Below are 15,511 nucleotides of genomic sequence, written 5' to 3' on the forward strand. Positions count from 1 at the left end.
TGGTGTCCTCTAAATCTGGGCAAAGAAGGCTTCGATTAGTTGCACTCACCTTCAATCACTGCTGGATCTTGGAGAGGCATCAGCAAACACGACGCCTGAGTTTGATTTAAGAAGTCAGCTCTGATTTTGTTTTTTCTTCTTTTGTTCAGTTTACCAGGATGTTGTGTCTCCGAGCCTGGTGGAGGAGGGATGGTGCCTCACCTCTGACATAAGATGGAATAACAGCACCACCTAAAGGTGACGAGCACACAGTCCGAGTCACATGGACATGTTCAATACATAGCACACTTAGTTTTTATTTCTACACATTACTCCCATTTTCTTTAAAAATCTTTTTAAGGGCACTATCACCTGTATGTATAGCTTCTTGTTATTTGTCAGCTGTGTGATGTGCTTTCCATAATTACACACTCACCCAATCATACATAAGTAATTCAATTACTGACACAAAATAAAAGACATTCATTCCTTTCTGAAAGTGATTTTTGTGACGTGTAAAACACTTCATGTATTGTATTTCCAGTATGTGCGTTTGTTTGATTTGAGAAATTTAGAGCTTATTAGTGTATGTCCATGTAGATTTCAGTCCACTGAACTTTTAGTGTGGGTGTATTTTTTAAGTCTATTATCGTCATCCAATCTACTCAATGAAACAACAAAGAATGTTCTGTCAAACTGTTCATTCTAAGATCCGTTTCTCATCAAATTCACTGGATTTCTAGTGTCTTTGTCCGAATGTTCGAGGAGGGAGAATCAAAACAACACCAAAATGTTTGATAAATCCATTTTAATGGAAAATGTAAAACCCTTTTGAACTTCAATGTACAAAGCATGTAACACTTGCACTTTAAAATTTGAAATTGAAGCAAGCCATGTTTTAAAAAAATACCTCAGTGAATGTATATATGTATATATTTACACATTATAGTAAACTTTTTCATTATTTCATCTTTTAACTTCAAAAGTTCACCATAGTAAATCTTAACAAACAAAAACAAGACAATTTATCTTTTTTCTTAAATAAATTACATCTTTTATGTAAATGTCTCAATTTTACAGCAAATACTTTTTTCATAAAATGCTGAAGTGTATAAGCCATTTTGTTCTTTCTTTACATAATACATCTTTAAACAGTCTTTACAATAGTTTGGCAGTTCATTTTCAAAAAATTTATTTATGGCATGAGGACTGTAGAGCATCAACATTTCCCAAAGTTACAGGCATTAGCTGGTGTGTGTGTGTGTGTGTGTGTGTGTGTGTGTGTGTGCATGTGCGTGTGCGTGTGCGCGTGTGTGTGTGTGTGTGTGTGTGCGTGTGTATGTATGTGTGTGAGTGTGTGTGTGAGTGTATGTGTGTGTTCTCCATCACAGTAGAGCCGTATTACAACTGAAAATCACATAGCAAAAGAAAAAAAAACTGTACAAGTCACATTTACATTAATGCTTTTTGTCTCAATAACATCGCATATCATAGAGCTATAAAATAAATACATCTTCACAGAGGAAATAAAACTGTTCGTATGAAAAAGAAATTTAAGAACAAAACAGCAACAGACAGAACTAGAAAAAAAGGACGAGAACAGACAAATTACAGAAGGAACACCAAAACGAGGGAGCAGCAGAGCTCGCTGTCTGCTGACTGAAACATCTGAGATTTCTGTTTTGCATTTTTTCCCCTCAAATCTTTTTTTTTTTTTTTGATTTTTTTAAACAGCAGAGATGACAGTTTTGATCCTGATGCTGCTTGCTGCTGGTGATGCTTTTGGATCAGCGATATCTTCTGTCCAAGACGTTGTGTGGGCTGCTGCAACAGACAGGGATTAAACCTCCTGGCCTTTATAATCCACAGAAGATTACAGTGAGAGAGCAGCAGTGTCTCCGTCATCACTGCTGCTGCCATAACGCCTGTGAACTCTATCTTACAGGACAGTCTGAGTCTCTATGGAAACTGGATCTTAGCGGGATGCACCATCAGTCACACTAAAGAGTTCAGTTTTGTTTCAGTGGAGGCTTGTAGTGCTGTTTCACTCCATCTTAGTGGCTTTTTTTTTTTAAAGCTTCCATCCAACACGCTGTGTTGTGAGTCTCTGGATCACAGGGTGTGGTATCTGAGGTTTAATCCCTGTCAGTCCAGCGGCTCCTGGTCTTGTGTTTGTCTCTTCTTGGCACTAAAGGTTTGGGGTGTTGATGGAGGTGAGTGTGCCTCTCACTGGCCACCTGGATGTGTGATATGGGTGCACCTCACACCGTTATGCCCCCTGGGTCACATGACCAGCTCTGACCTGACCACCTCTTGTGGTCACATGACGCAGTCCTCCACATGACGAGATGGGTGTGGGGAGAGCGAGGTGCTGAGAGTTGTGTCCCTCTCTGGAAGGTGTGGACGAGGTCAAGGGGGTGTCATGAGTTCTCTTCCTCGTTGTCTTCCTCAGAGCCGCCTCTCTTCAGAGAGCTCACCGCCTCCTTCACACAGTGGTACAAGATATTCTTCACCTGAGGAGGAGGAGGAGAAAGAGTTGTCACAGCTGCACTTATTCCACAAGAGTTTCATTGCTCACGTCAGTGATTTGGCTGCTGCCTGTTAGTGCTGTCCATCACATGTGAACACACAGTATCAGTGTTTGAAGGATAGCTTCACAACTGAAGCTGTCTTAAAACAAAAGTCAGGTGTCCAAAGGAGCACTGACACTGTTTTTGCTTGCTGGAATTGTTCCTCCTGTTCATAGTGGACATTAAGTGATCCCTTATATCCTATGTAAGTGATGGAGGACAAAAGTCACGGTCCTGTTCTGTGCAAAAATACATTCAAAAATGAATCTGGTGCTCAAACAACTCATCTCAACTTTGCACACCCGTTTGTATATACTGTTTATTTTTTTTCTCAGTATATATATATATTGTTTTACATTCTGTTCTATATTTTGTGGTATATTTTGTTATACATATATATTCTCAATATAAATATTTTGTTTTTTATACTTGCTTTTTAGATATATATTTCTGTCTCTTTTCTTTCTTTTCTAATGTTATTCTAATTCTATCCTTGTAAGGAGCACTGCAACAAAACCAATTTCTCCTCGGGGATAAATAAAGGAATTCTGATTCTGATAAAACGAGGCTTCAGCTGTGTGACACTCTGAGCTGCTTCTGTTTCAGTGTTCCTGAGCTGCATCTACGATGTGATTTGAGTGCACTTATGTGAGATGAGTAATGATGAGTGACATTATTTTGAACACATACAGTACTCAGCCATTTTCATCCACTCTTACGGTACACACACAAGTCTTCATACACTCCCACAGTCAGGGCACTGAAAGAAAACCTGAGACATGAAGTCCAGGAAACTCCATGCAGGTATCTGTACGGGCTGTGTTCACATATAGATCAGAGAAAAATACATTAAAAAATGATAAACAATTCAAAAACGCTCCATCCTTGTAATATGGAAGACATCTGGAACCATCAGGACTGAGTAGAAGAATCCACTCTGACAGAGCTTCAGAGTTCCTCTGCACTGACAATGTGCCTCCAGAAAAAGCATCTCTGCAGCACTGTGCTGTCGTGATCCTGATTCTGCGCATCTAGACAGGCATCATCCCTGACTGAAAACTATGTAATTGTACAACTGGGTATGGAAAACTAGTTGTACGATGGAGCCAGTTCCTAATGAATAAAAAACGGATTTGTTGAGAAGCAATTCTTTTTCATTCCTCCTACTGACTCTAGAAGCGAGGTTTAGTTCCATCTACGACACCACTTACATATCTATCAATGCTCACTGGTGCAGTGCCTGTCCAACACGTCTGCTCAGAACACGCTGACTGCTTGGCCTACAGTGTCGCTGCTTGCTGCTTTCTCAACATCATCAACCAGTTCCAGACACACAGTTTTATAGCTGGTTCCAGGGCATTACAAAAGATAGGCTGACATTCATTGATGATAGCTAGCTACTGTTAGCTAAGTAACATAACAGATGAATGGTTTACAGTTATGATAATACACGATTCATTTGTGCACATTCTAGATGGACTTTAAATGAACATGATTCTTTGCATCCTTGATTCTTTGTTTTTTTCCTCCCTTGCAGTCTGTCAATGTGTACACCACCAGAGCACACACGCACACTGAGAGAGAGAGAGAGAGAGAGAGACAGACAGACAGACAGACAGACAGACAGACAGACAGACAGACAGACAGACAGACAGACAGACAGAAGCTGGATGCTGACTCACACCTTGCTTACAATGTGGAGTGCATTTAGAGCAGAGGGACTCGATGTCCAGGGAACATCACTGATGATGACTCATTCTGTCCTCCCTTATTTCATACTGAGTGACACACACACACACACACACACACACACACACACACACACACACACACACACACACAAATGTTCTCTAAAGAAAAGTGAAAGGCAGGCTGCTATAGCAAGTGAGACAGGAGGCAGGAGAGTCACTGAATCAGTGATAGAGATGACAGATGTTGCCTTAAGCTGCAATGCCAGTTACACTGATGCACTGCCAAACTAACATTAATAACATCAATGCGAGACATTCATTCATTTTTTTAATTAAATAAAGAACTCTGATTCATCACCTGTAGTTTATCCTCGTAGTTAACCTCCTCCTTATTGGGCCGGAGCTCCTGGGTGAGGTGGAAGGAGTTGGCCACATGTTCAGGAGACACAAAGTCATTGATGACCTGAACACAGCTGTGAAGGTTCTGGACCTGACAGGCGAGATGGAGAGAGGATATGAGGAAACTTCACTGACCCCTGAACTCAGATAATAACTGGACACAATCAAAACTGTCATATGAATATGACAAAGAAAGTGAATGGTGTTACTTCACAATTTCAACAATATAACATGTCATATGTGAGAAAAGGTATAAAAACATGAAGGACATCATCATGAGATTGTGCAGAATCACATCAGTTTACAAAAAAACACCCCGAAATCTGAAATACATTCAATATGAACTCAGTGAAAACTACATTAAAAGAATATGTGATTTATGGCATCTACTGGTGCAAAAATGGGGTTCAAATTTATGTAAAAAAGTGGAAAAAGGCAGTGACAATGCATGTTAGGTGACTATCACTTCAACAAGTAAGATACAGGTTTGCTGGGACTCTGCTTGACATAGCCTGACAACGAAGTCTACCAGGCACAAGCACTCAGACAACAAACATTTAAAGCACTGATAGAAATGAAAATGAATGCACCTGAAATGGTTTTCATAATTAAGCATGACTGACAAAAATACAAACAATCAGTGTAGGCCCTATCTTTGAAAAAGGGAGAACATTTTCCTTATTTTACCAATGAGAGGTGAGTGTATGGGCATATGTGAAAATGTAAATATTCTATAACCCTGATTTCCAAAAAGTTGGGATGCTGCATAAAATGTAAATAAAAACAGAATTAAATCATTTGTAAACAAACTGTTCACCGATAATCCTTTTATGAAGTGTCGCTGAGTCCATGTAGTAATATCCTTTATCCAATCATGTGTTCACAAAGTGGTGAACTCGCTCCATCCTGGCTTGTGAACTACTGAGCCTTTTAAGGATGCTCCTTTCATACCCAATCGTAATATTGTACCATCAAATGATCACATTCCGTTTCATTTATGCGTCCCAACTGAATGGGGGTTGTATATACCTGGTGCATGGCCCCTGCTGGAATGAGCACAGAGTCTCCCAGGAATTGAACTACAGTCCAGCCCTGAACTCCGTGTTCATCCAGCAGCCGTTGACGTTGCTTCCTGCTCAAGTACAATCCCTGCTCTCTGACTGGGTCCTGGTCCTGTGACACGTCCAATCCCTGCTCCTTGCAGAGCTAAGGTGGTGGTAGGTGAGCAGGGGAAGAGGGAAGTGTTAGTGAGGTCAGTATTTGTACTGGCATTTGCTACATCTTAAACTGTTGCAATTATTCGGTATCTTTTTCAGAGTGCTGACCTTGTGCAGGAACTCTCTGACTTTGTCCATGTCTCTGTTAAGATAGATGTGCCACAACGCCCCCGGTGTCTCGCTGGAGTCTTTGAGCCTTCTCCGAACCCCCTCATCTAGATCCTCCTCCTCCAGACGCTTCAACACTCCTACACAAGCAGGCACACACTCATGTTACTAAGGCTGCATTCAATCACTATTTTCACATTTTCAAAAACATTTTTTTCTAATTTATCAAATAATCATTCATTATCTAGTTGCTCTTCTCCGCTCTCAAAAAGCTATTCAGTTTAGAATGATACGATACATAGAAAAGAAAGCAAAACTTCATCCAATAGCTTACAATGTTGAGGCTTTTTGCTGAATAAATTGCCTAACTAGATACATTTCCTTGATTTTGATGGGGTTTGAACAAGGGGCAAAGAGAGTATGATTTACATATCTGTACAACAATGACAAAATGTCACTCCTCTGGACCAACCATGCACCGAGCATACAGCACTGGCTTCCATGAGTTCACCTGAAACTACCAATCCGCAAGTACTTTAAGTGTGTTTCACTCAGACGTTGTTGTTCCACATAAACTTGTCTGGGTTAAAGTTCACTTCTAACTGATGTTGTGCTGGTCTGGCTGTGGTCTGCTGGAACAAGCTCTAACCTTAGCTAATCATCATATCACTCTCTCTCTGCCCCTCCCCTCAAACCCCTCCTCTCCATGCCAAAACATGACAGAATGTTGAAACTGAAAACCAGTGACACTGAAAAAAACCTGACACACACACACACACACACACACACACACACACACACACACACACACACACACACACACACACACACACACACAAAAGTTTCTTTTTTTTAAACCCCACACTTAGAGTAACTATTCTATCCACATAGACTTTGATTCGTTGAAAATATAATTTATACATAATGCATGCATTATGTTTTCTAACAAGGCAAGGCTGAAAAAAAATGACAACACCAGAGGAAACTGAGAGGTGGCTGCTAATTGGGCATCTAGCTAGTACTTAATTGTGTTTTCATCTTTCAATTGTGTATGTTCTAATTTATCCTCCATTAAGGACCACGGTGACTGCAGTTGTGGTTCTTAAAGCATCCATTTCCTTCAGCATCCATTTTTGTATTTCCCTGATCACACTGTGCTGACAAGAATAAAACCATTGCACACAAGATATTCAAGTCAACAGGAGACTGTTACTTTCTATCAGTCGACTGCATACACAGCTAAAGCAGCAGCTTGACACAGTATTAGTGTTCAGTGTCAGTTCCCAGTGTCAATTATGGTGAGTGGGGGAGGAGGAGAGGTTGTAAAATGTAGCTGTTAGTCTTTCATAGAGCTCCAGCAGTCCCAATGAGTGGTGACAGCAGCATTTAGCTGCACTGTTAAAGAAGCTGGGTAAGACCCCACTGCCTTTGGCTACTCCAACTTAGATTAAGAGGGTGATGACGTCTGACACCTTTTTTCATTCCTCCTATCTCTTCTGTGTTTTCTTTGTATTCTTTCCCTCCTGTGCTCACTAATTGACAATATTTTCATGTTAGTCCACCCAGTCTTTAAGTTGATGATGTAACCTCACCAGTTTTGGACAGGACTCCATTGCCTTTGGCTACTCCTACATAGACCAGAACAGAAACAACATCTGAGACTTCCACATGGAGGTTGGCAGTTCCAAAGTCCTGGTCCTGAGACGCAGCCACACCTACGGGGAGACAAACAACTGATTCAGAAGACCAAGGGCAGAGGGGGATTCTATATGCATCAAACATTTTAAATGGAAAAAATGGACAAAAGCATTATAAAAAATATGGACTGCAACATTAAAAATGTGTGCATAAAGCAACAGCAGTGAAACAGTGGGACAGAAAATTTACTCTACTTGATATTAAGTGGAATCTTTGGTGATCAGACAACTTGAAATCATTCTGAACTACATACATATCCATGGGTAAAAGCACACAATTATCCAATAATTCAAACTGCCAATAGATTAAAGGCAGTATTGAAATGTTTGTCACAAACTAGTCAATAATCACTAATGAAGCTCAAAAATCGAAAAATTGAAGTGAACTAAATCATTGCTGCTGTTAATTTCCCTCCTACCATAGGCACAGCATAGTCTTGGCCCCAGATCTGGCCTGACAAAGAAAGATGGAAGGTGGGAGGCCAGGTTGAGGTTGCCCTCTGGATCTGAGTATTCTGGCAGGGGCAAGTTCTTCATTAAGTCATCATATCTGCAAAAACACCAAATAGAGATGGACTCACAATCACTTTGGCATTTTTTTAAGCATCTTAAGACCTGTGGTCATGATATGTATGTTAATCATCATCAGCATTTTTAGCAATGTAGAAGACTGAGATTCAGCAGCACAGGAGTAATGGAGTTAAAAAATAGAGGTTAAGTGGGTGTATGTGTACCTTGAGGGCATGAGGGCCATGAACTCCTCTCCAGAAGGCCAGTCCTTCAGTCTGTAGACCATGGGCTCTCCATCCTTGGACTTGGGCCGCTCTGAACACGTAAGAGGAGTTTGGTTAGACTGAATAATCCAGTTCATATCACTGTTTTCTCAGTAGTTCATGGTGACCTTTTATCTATCATCAGTGATGTCTGGAAGCAGCTACATAATCAATCAAACAACAACTGTGAACCAAGTGCAGATAAACTCACTGGTAATGTCCTCAAATCCATCCCAGAACTCCTTGATCCCAGAGTTGGACACCACCTGGTCTTTACAGTTGAGAAGGTCTCCCTGGTGGTCTGCAAACTCCTGGTTGAAGGAGTCAGCTTTCCACAGACCGGCATTCAATCGTTTATGGATCCCTGACACTAACACAGGCTGGACAAAAACAAAACCATTCATATGGTCATTGTTACAGTACCATTAGTACAGTACTGTTGTAATGAAGACTACAGTTGCTACCAGCAGCAGCTGGCCCATAGGGGGCGCTGGGGCTCCGCCACACCAGCTGTGGAGGGGAAAAACATCTTTCGTTTCTTTTTTTTAATCAATGTCAGTTTTACTTAATAGTGTGTGTGTGTGTGTGTGTGTGTGTGTGTGTGTGTGTGTGTGTGTGTGTACGCCTACATGCAACTTAAATCATTTAAACAACATTTTCGCCAACTGACACTCCTTAAACAGTGAATTTCCACTGACAGACAGCGCATCAATTTCTCATGGGGCGCTCGGCAAAGCACCCCTGACTTGCAGCTAAATAGCCAATCCGGTTAGGGTTGCTAGGGAAAAATGATGAATAAATGGCCTATCAACATCGCCAAATTTAACGCCTGTGGGGCGCTGGAAATGTAGCCCCAGCTGCTATGTAAAATATGTGAAGGATTAGGATTGCTAGAGCCACGTGAGGAGCCAGCGATAGGTTTTTTTCCGTAGCGCGACTCCCAGACTCTGTCCTATGGGGGAAAAAAAATACGGCAACAAGGAAGAGAGATGTTGGCGATGGCAGTAACAACTGGAGTTCAAGAGCAGCTTCCACCAAATTCGGTGTAATCATTATTAATGTACCCTTTTGTGAGACGGACGGCAGAGGAAAAACTTCTTGTTAAGGAGCTGGGACAAGCCTGAAATCGACATTTCCCAGCAAACCAAGGAGAAAGATAAACTGTACAAACGGAGTTTTTGTCGGAGCTGGTTCAACCGTAAGACGTGGCTGGCAGGTTGTGGTGCAGCCTATGCACTTCTGTTTCCCCTGTATCCTCTTCAGAAGTGACAAATGTGATTCGACTTGGACAAAGACTGGACTAACGGACTTAAAGCACCTCTCCGAATGGATCAAGAAGCATGAGAGATCCAAAGTTCACATGGAAAACTGCGTAAAGCTAGCTGTGTTCGGAAAGATTAGCATAGCAATGTAGCTAGATGATGGGCAGCGCATTGCTGTAAGAAGGCACAATGTAGATAAAAAGCGCAATATTTTATCTATTTGATAGCATAAAGTCTATTATAGATGTAAACTGTTACTTTTTCTGTGAAACTGTGAAATTAAATTATTATTGTGGAACTGTAGTCATTTTCCAGCTGTTGATGTGAATGCTTAGGCAGGGAAATATGTTGGTACACCAGCCCCACCAAGAATTTTTTTCACCAGCCACCACTGGTTGCTACTGTTAGTGAGACGGGTGTGTACCTGTCCCTTTTTCCAGGACTCTCGGAATAGCTTCCAGTTGTTCTGGTTGCGGTGATCTTTCAGCCACAGTAACCGTTTGTTGTTTAACCAGCAGTGAGAAATATCTGGATACTGATTAGTTGATTCTTCTGGCACGTCTGTAATAACAGGCGCTGACTTCTTCCTGTCTGGTTTGGCATCCTCAGTAACAGCAGGGGCAGGGTTGTTGTTGTTGTTGCCACCAGGGGTGCCAGACTCTTGCTTGATTGACAGTTTGGTGGTGATGGTTTGGCGGCTGGCTGGGATTTTATTCTCAACTACTGAAGCAATGATGTCATCAAGGATATTGGGCATGGTCCGCCCACCTTTTCCAGTCTTTATAAAGAGAGGAGGAAAGAGGAAAAATAAGATTTCAATATTTCAAAATATTTCTCAAGACAAGATGGTACAACAGGTGATAATACTTTATATTTACATATCACAAATCAATGCTTTACAGCATACTCAGGGTGGGGTTATGCTTTACATAGGCAATAAAACCAATGAAAAAGAGACAAGTCAATTAATTTCCAAACCAATAATGTTTAATCCTTACATCACAAACGTGTCAATCTGTGTACCTGTGAAGCAGTGGAGTAGACTGGTGCAAAGGCAATTCCTGCATCTGTAGAGCCCAGCTTCAGCTTCCCTGCTGTGGTGGTGAGCAGATCTCTGAGGGTGGAGCCCTGCTCCGTACTGTTAGCCACCAGTGAGGTGGTTTTGCACTGCTGTAGGACCTCCAGGCTGTCCCCCTCTTTATCCTCCTTCACCGATTTACCCAGCAGCACTGACTCCTTGTTTTCTGTTAGAGAAGGTAGGGGGAAAAAGGTTACTAATGACCAAAATACTTTCTGTCAGTGAAATATACGAATGGGAACATGATCATATGAAAGAAATCACTAAAGAAGCACTGATTCAATAATTACAACTGTAATGATTCCATTTAACAAAATAACACAATCCAAATCTCTCCCCCTCCCTTCCTGTCACCTTTCTTTTCCTCCCTAGATTTCTGCTCTGCCAGGTCAGCCAGGAAATGCAGAGGTGACTGGGACTCTGGTGGGGTGACAGGTGCACTTCCTGCATCACTGCCTGGACTGCTTCCTCCACCACCTCCTCCATTCGTCTCTGCCTTGGTTCCTCCTTGGTCAGAGTTCTGCTGAGAGCCTCGTTCAGCTTTCACCAGAGACAGTTTGTTACTGTGGTTCAGGACATTTTGCAGAACCTGTCACAGAAGCATGAGGGCTAAAGGTTAACAGAACACTGAAAATGTCATCTTATTATACAAACTGGCAGTAAAGTCAGACAGAGAACAGGCAATTGGTATTACAAGACAGGATGAGCCAAGGCTAGCTGGTTAGCATGCTAACTTCAGTAGATATCAATGCAACACATACAATGACATCTTTAACATAACATCAGAACAGTTTTTCATGTTTTTCTTTTGGCAATTTCTTTAAAAATGCCCCTTTAAACTGAGTCAACTTGCCTTTTACAGTACTTAGGACTTAATATAGTTTCAACAACTATAGCACCATTGACAGGAAACTCCAAACAACACATTTGGTAACTGTACAAACAATAATAAATAATTGTGAGACACAGTGTCCCAGCTCAGGAACTGGAATAATACCTGTGAGACTCCGTTCGTGGCTGGTAGTTTGTTTAGGAGGTTCTGTTTGTTGGTGCAGGGACAGTGGGATTTGATGCTGTGTTTTTCTCTTAGAGAGTGCATGGAAGTCACCAATTCTGTCAGCACTGAAACGTCAAAGAGATGCAGCAGAATTTCAATGTTTCAGGAAAAAGTTTGCGGGAGAAAAAAAAACTGAATCTTTATTAAAAAAGAACAACACCAAGCCAGTAGGGATGACACAAAATAAAAGACAAGAAAAATTAAGAAGATGTTTTTTGGTCATTGACGACCCCAGTTCACTAATATCACTATCAGTATTTCACCCACATCAGCCATACACTCCACTGTATGTATGTTCAAGACATGACAAGACAAGGCAGCTACAGTAAGAGATAAAGAGGGGCATGAAATTCATCCATGGTGTAAACAGGAAGAGAAAGAGTACACCGTAGTGTGTGCTGTACCTGTGCCAGGTATAATCTGTGTTGGCATCAGGTGTTTGTGATCATGGGGTTGGCCTTTCACACACTTCAGCCAGCTGTATAGTTCTTTATCTGATCACAGAGATAGAGAGAGACACAAGTCAGCTGCTGTAATAATACCCACAAGTGCGTGTGTGCGCACACACACTGACACACACACACACACACACACACACACACACACACACACACACACACACACACACACACACACACACACACACACACACACACACAAGAAACAATTACCACACAGACACTGTATTTGTATTAGTACAAATGATTCCAGAATGTTGTGTGAAGGAATAACCATACTGCCAACTTCCACACTGATGCGTCATTTTACTCAGAATCAGCTTAATGGTTGCTGGACTTTCACTAAATTCTGATTTATCTAACTAAAAGAGGAAGCTGGCATACATATGCAGTATATTTACATGAACACAAAAAACTAGGTTACTTGGAGAAAGTTTATCCAGGAAATTGTGCTACTTCTGTGATATGAGTGCATGCTAGAATTCCAGCTTGTCTCATCTCTCATTTGGCTCCAAACTGTCAACACATACACACAACTGACCTTTGGAACTCCTTCTCTCCTTGGCCTTGTAGCAATCCAAGCAGACAACAAAGCCACATTTCTGACAGACCCAATGGATGTTGAAGAGTGTTGCCTCGCAGGCGTCACACATTTCCCGCACCCCCCTCACTGCTCGCTTCCACGCCAGCTTGGCTGAAACACACACAAGATTTCTTCAATGTAAAAACATAGGTAGGCTTATTTAATCAAAACGTCAATCATTTTTGAAGACACTTTACCATCCTTCTTGACCCAGGTAGCTGCAGTATTCTCAGTCACAACCATCTGACAGAACTTGTCTCCTATGAAGCTGAGGATGTACTTGGCTGTGGATTGGTCCAGGTGGCTCTCCTCCATCACCCCAGGGACCCACAAGGCCAGGGCTTCATCGTCAAACTGGTCTGGAGTGGAGAAGCCATCCATCCTGATGACTCCATTTTTACTGTAAGAAAGCCTGAATGGAAGGAACCGGTTACTAGCACAACCAACAGAGGAAGCTTGCATACATATGCAGTATGTTTACATGCACACAAGAAACTAGGTTACTTGCAGGAACTTGAACTACTTCTGTGATACGAATGCATGCCAGAATTCCTGTGTAACCAGCTTGTCTGGTCTGGTGTCTTTCTTACCTTTACATATGTCCAGTAAAGGTAACAAAAGCAGATAAATTATGATAAGTATCTCTCGAGGGAAGCCGTCACAGGGCTGCTAAATTTGAAAAGCTTATAGTGCCACACATCTTATTAATATCAACCAAAATAAGAAAGAAAGGCAAACTAACTTATTCTTATTCTTAAGGGAGATTTAAAAAACTATATTCAAAGTTCACAAAGTCCTGAATGTAACTGCTGAGTTATCTACTCACATCGCCACTCTGAAGTTGCCTGATACAGATTATTAGGCGAAATCTGACAAATCTGACACTGGACATTATATGTGAAGGCAGACACAACAGCACACATATTGAAAGGTTTCCCTTTCAAAAAAAAATCAAAAATAAAAAAATAAAAATAAATAAAAAACTGGAATTTCCCCTCGTGGGACTAATAAAGGAATATTGAATATATTGAATTTACATTTCAAAATCTTGCAGCCACTGGAAGTCAGTGCAAATGACAGTCCCAACAATCCTTACTCCGGATGCACTTTCACAGGATGCAGTGGAGATGGCATCTGCAAACACTACTATATGAATACAACACCCCAATGATGAGCTGGTATAAATGTCTCTCTCTTTCTCTCAGTAGATAGATAGAGAGATTTACATAGGATGTTTTTGGATCTTGGGTCTCTAATGTGGTCTAGACCTGCTCTATATGGCAAGTGAATTAGTAATCACCAGTATATAACATGCAAAAATCAAATGGTAGTGTAGATGCAATTATTTACTAGCAATCAGTGACAGAATGGCTCAAAATATGAATAAATGGATGCTTTTCTACATGAGCCACCTCTCTATAAAACCAGCATTGTCTATGATGTCCTTAAACAACCCAGTCAGCTCAGGTTGTTTATGAAATCTGAGTCTACTGGCTCAGACAGAGGAGGGGAGATAGGGTGAGAGAGTGCAAGAATTAGAAGTAAAGATGCAGAGAAGGGGAGAGGGAGACGGAGAGACTGCAGCAGCAGCAGTTCTGCAGTGAGGAAAAGATTATAGAGCAGAAAATCCTCTTTGGCAGATTTACCCTGTTCGACCCCAGACTGCAGCTGCTGCTTATCCAGCTCAATGCGTGTGTGTGTGAGAATGTTCAATGTGCATTCACAGTAAATGTACGTGTCTGAGAGAGAGGCAGTACACACTGAACAAGCCATATGATTAATAATGTAATATATGTGCTGTAGCTAGGGCAGATGTTTGATGAAAGCAGACCTTCCTTCTCTCCTGTCCTCCCTCCATCTCTGTTATTGTTTCAACATGCACGCTCTTAAACAAGAGGTGCAATGCTTGCTCTCTTTACAAAAAACTCCAGTGAAGGTAGACGTATGACAATGCATCATGGAACAATTGTTAGTCCTTGAAGGACAAGAAGGGAGCAAAGCATGAACTGTGGGCTTATTGCATACGTAGGATGTATGGGTGCAGCTGTAGTAATGTCCAATAATAACAGTAAAGGAAACCACATGAAACAACATGAAAATACCTGAAAAACACAAGAGAAAGGAAATAAATATAAAATCATGAGAGTTTTACCGTCTAAAATAGTAGAAGCGACAGAAGACGGGGGAATGTGCAGGCTCTTCACCCTTCTTGCTGCGAATCACCCTGCACTCCCGACACTTCTGCAGGTTGGGTCCTATTTCTGAACACGAGTCATCCTGCAAGAAAGACTCCCCTGTCTGCTTCAGCTTCTTCACCTTCCTCCAGTCCTTCAGGACAGATCGAGGGATCCCATCTGAGAAGAGTGTCCAGTATTGAGTCATTAACAGTACCTACATTTTACGATGAGATTAATGAAGAGTTGCACATAACCTTGGTGTCAAAAGGCATTAAAACATCACAACGAAGGCTTGAAAACACATCATATGAGAGAAGATGAGCCTTTTCGTTACACTTGGTAAATGGAACATTTCTGGCCTCAAATTAAGTTTTGCATTTAACATGCCCATACTGTTTATGTAACAATTCCATGCCCACTCTTTTCACACCTGACATAATCATTCTGGAAAGTTTTTTCTTC

General features: G+C 41.4%; 1 protein-coding gene across 1 annotated transcript in view; it reads right to left on the reverse strand.

The window, feature by feature from the left end:
- Positions 1-778: 778 nt before the first annotated feature.
- jmjd1cb (jumonji domain containing 1Cb) overlaps positions 779-15,511 on the reverse strand; it is a 141,068-nt gene continuing 126,335 nt past the window's right edge. Inside the window, exons 16-31 of the mRNA XM_070989876.1 lie at positions 15,025-15,226; positions 13,070-13,284; positions 12,831-12,983; positions 12,236-12,325; positions 11,772-11,896; positions 11,129-11,363; positions 10,720-10,940; positions 10,121-10,474; positions 8,646-8,814; positions 8,396-8,486; positions 8,081-8,211; positions 7,557-7,679; positions 5,965-6,104; positions 5,669-5,845; positions 4,599-4,730; positions 779-2,492 (exon numbers count right to left, since the gene is read on the reverse strand). Coding sequence (XP_070845977.1) covers positions 2,400-2,492; positions 4,599-4,730; positions 5,669-5,845; positions 5,965-6,104; positions 7,557-7,679; positions 8,081-8,211; positions 8,396-8,486; positions 8,646-8,814; positions 10,121-10,474; positions 10,720-10,940; positions 11,129-11,363; positions 11,772-11,896; positions 12,236-12,325; positions 12,831-12,983; positions 13,070-13,284; positions 15,025-15,226 — 2,651 coding nt within the window. The 3' untranslated portion in view covers positions 779-2,399. The remainder of the gene's footprint in view (positions 2,493-4,598; positions 4,731-5,668; positions 5,846-5,964; positions 6,105-7,556; positions 7,680-8,080; positions 8,212-8,395; positions 8,487-8,645; positions 8,815-10,120; positions 10,475-10,719; positions 10,941-11,128; positions 11,364-11,771; positions 11,897-12,235; positions 12,326-12,830; positions 12,984-13,069; positions 13,285-15,024; positions 15,227-15,511) is intronic.

The sequence above is a fragment of the Chaetodon trifascialis genome, chromosome 21 (assembly GCF_039877785.1).
Source record: "Chaetodon trifascialis isolate fChaTrf1 chromosome 21, fChaTrf1.hap1, whole genome shotgun sequence".
NCBI lineage: Eukaryota > Metazoa > Chordata > Actinopteri > Chaetodontiformes > Chaetodontidae > Chaetodon > Chaetodon trifascialis.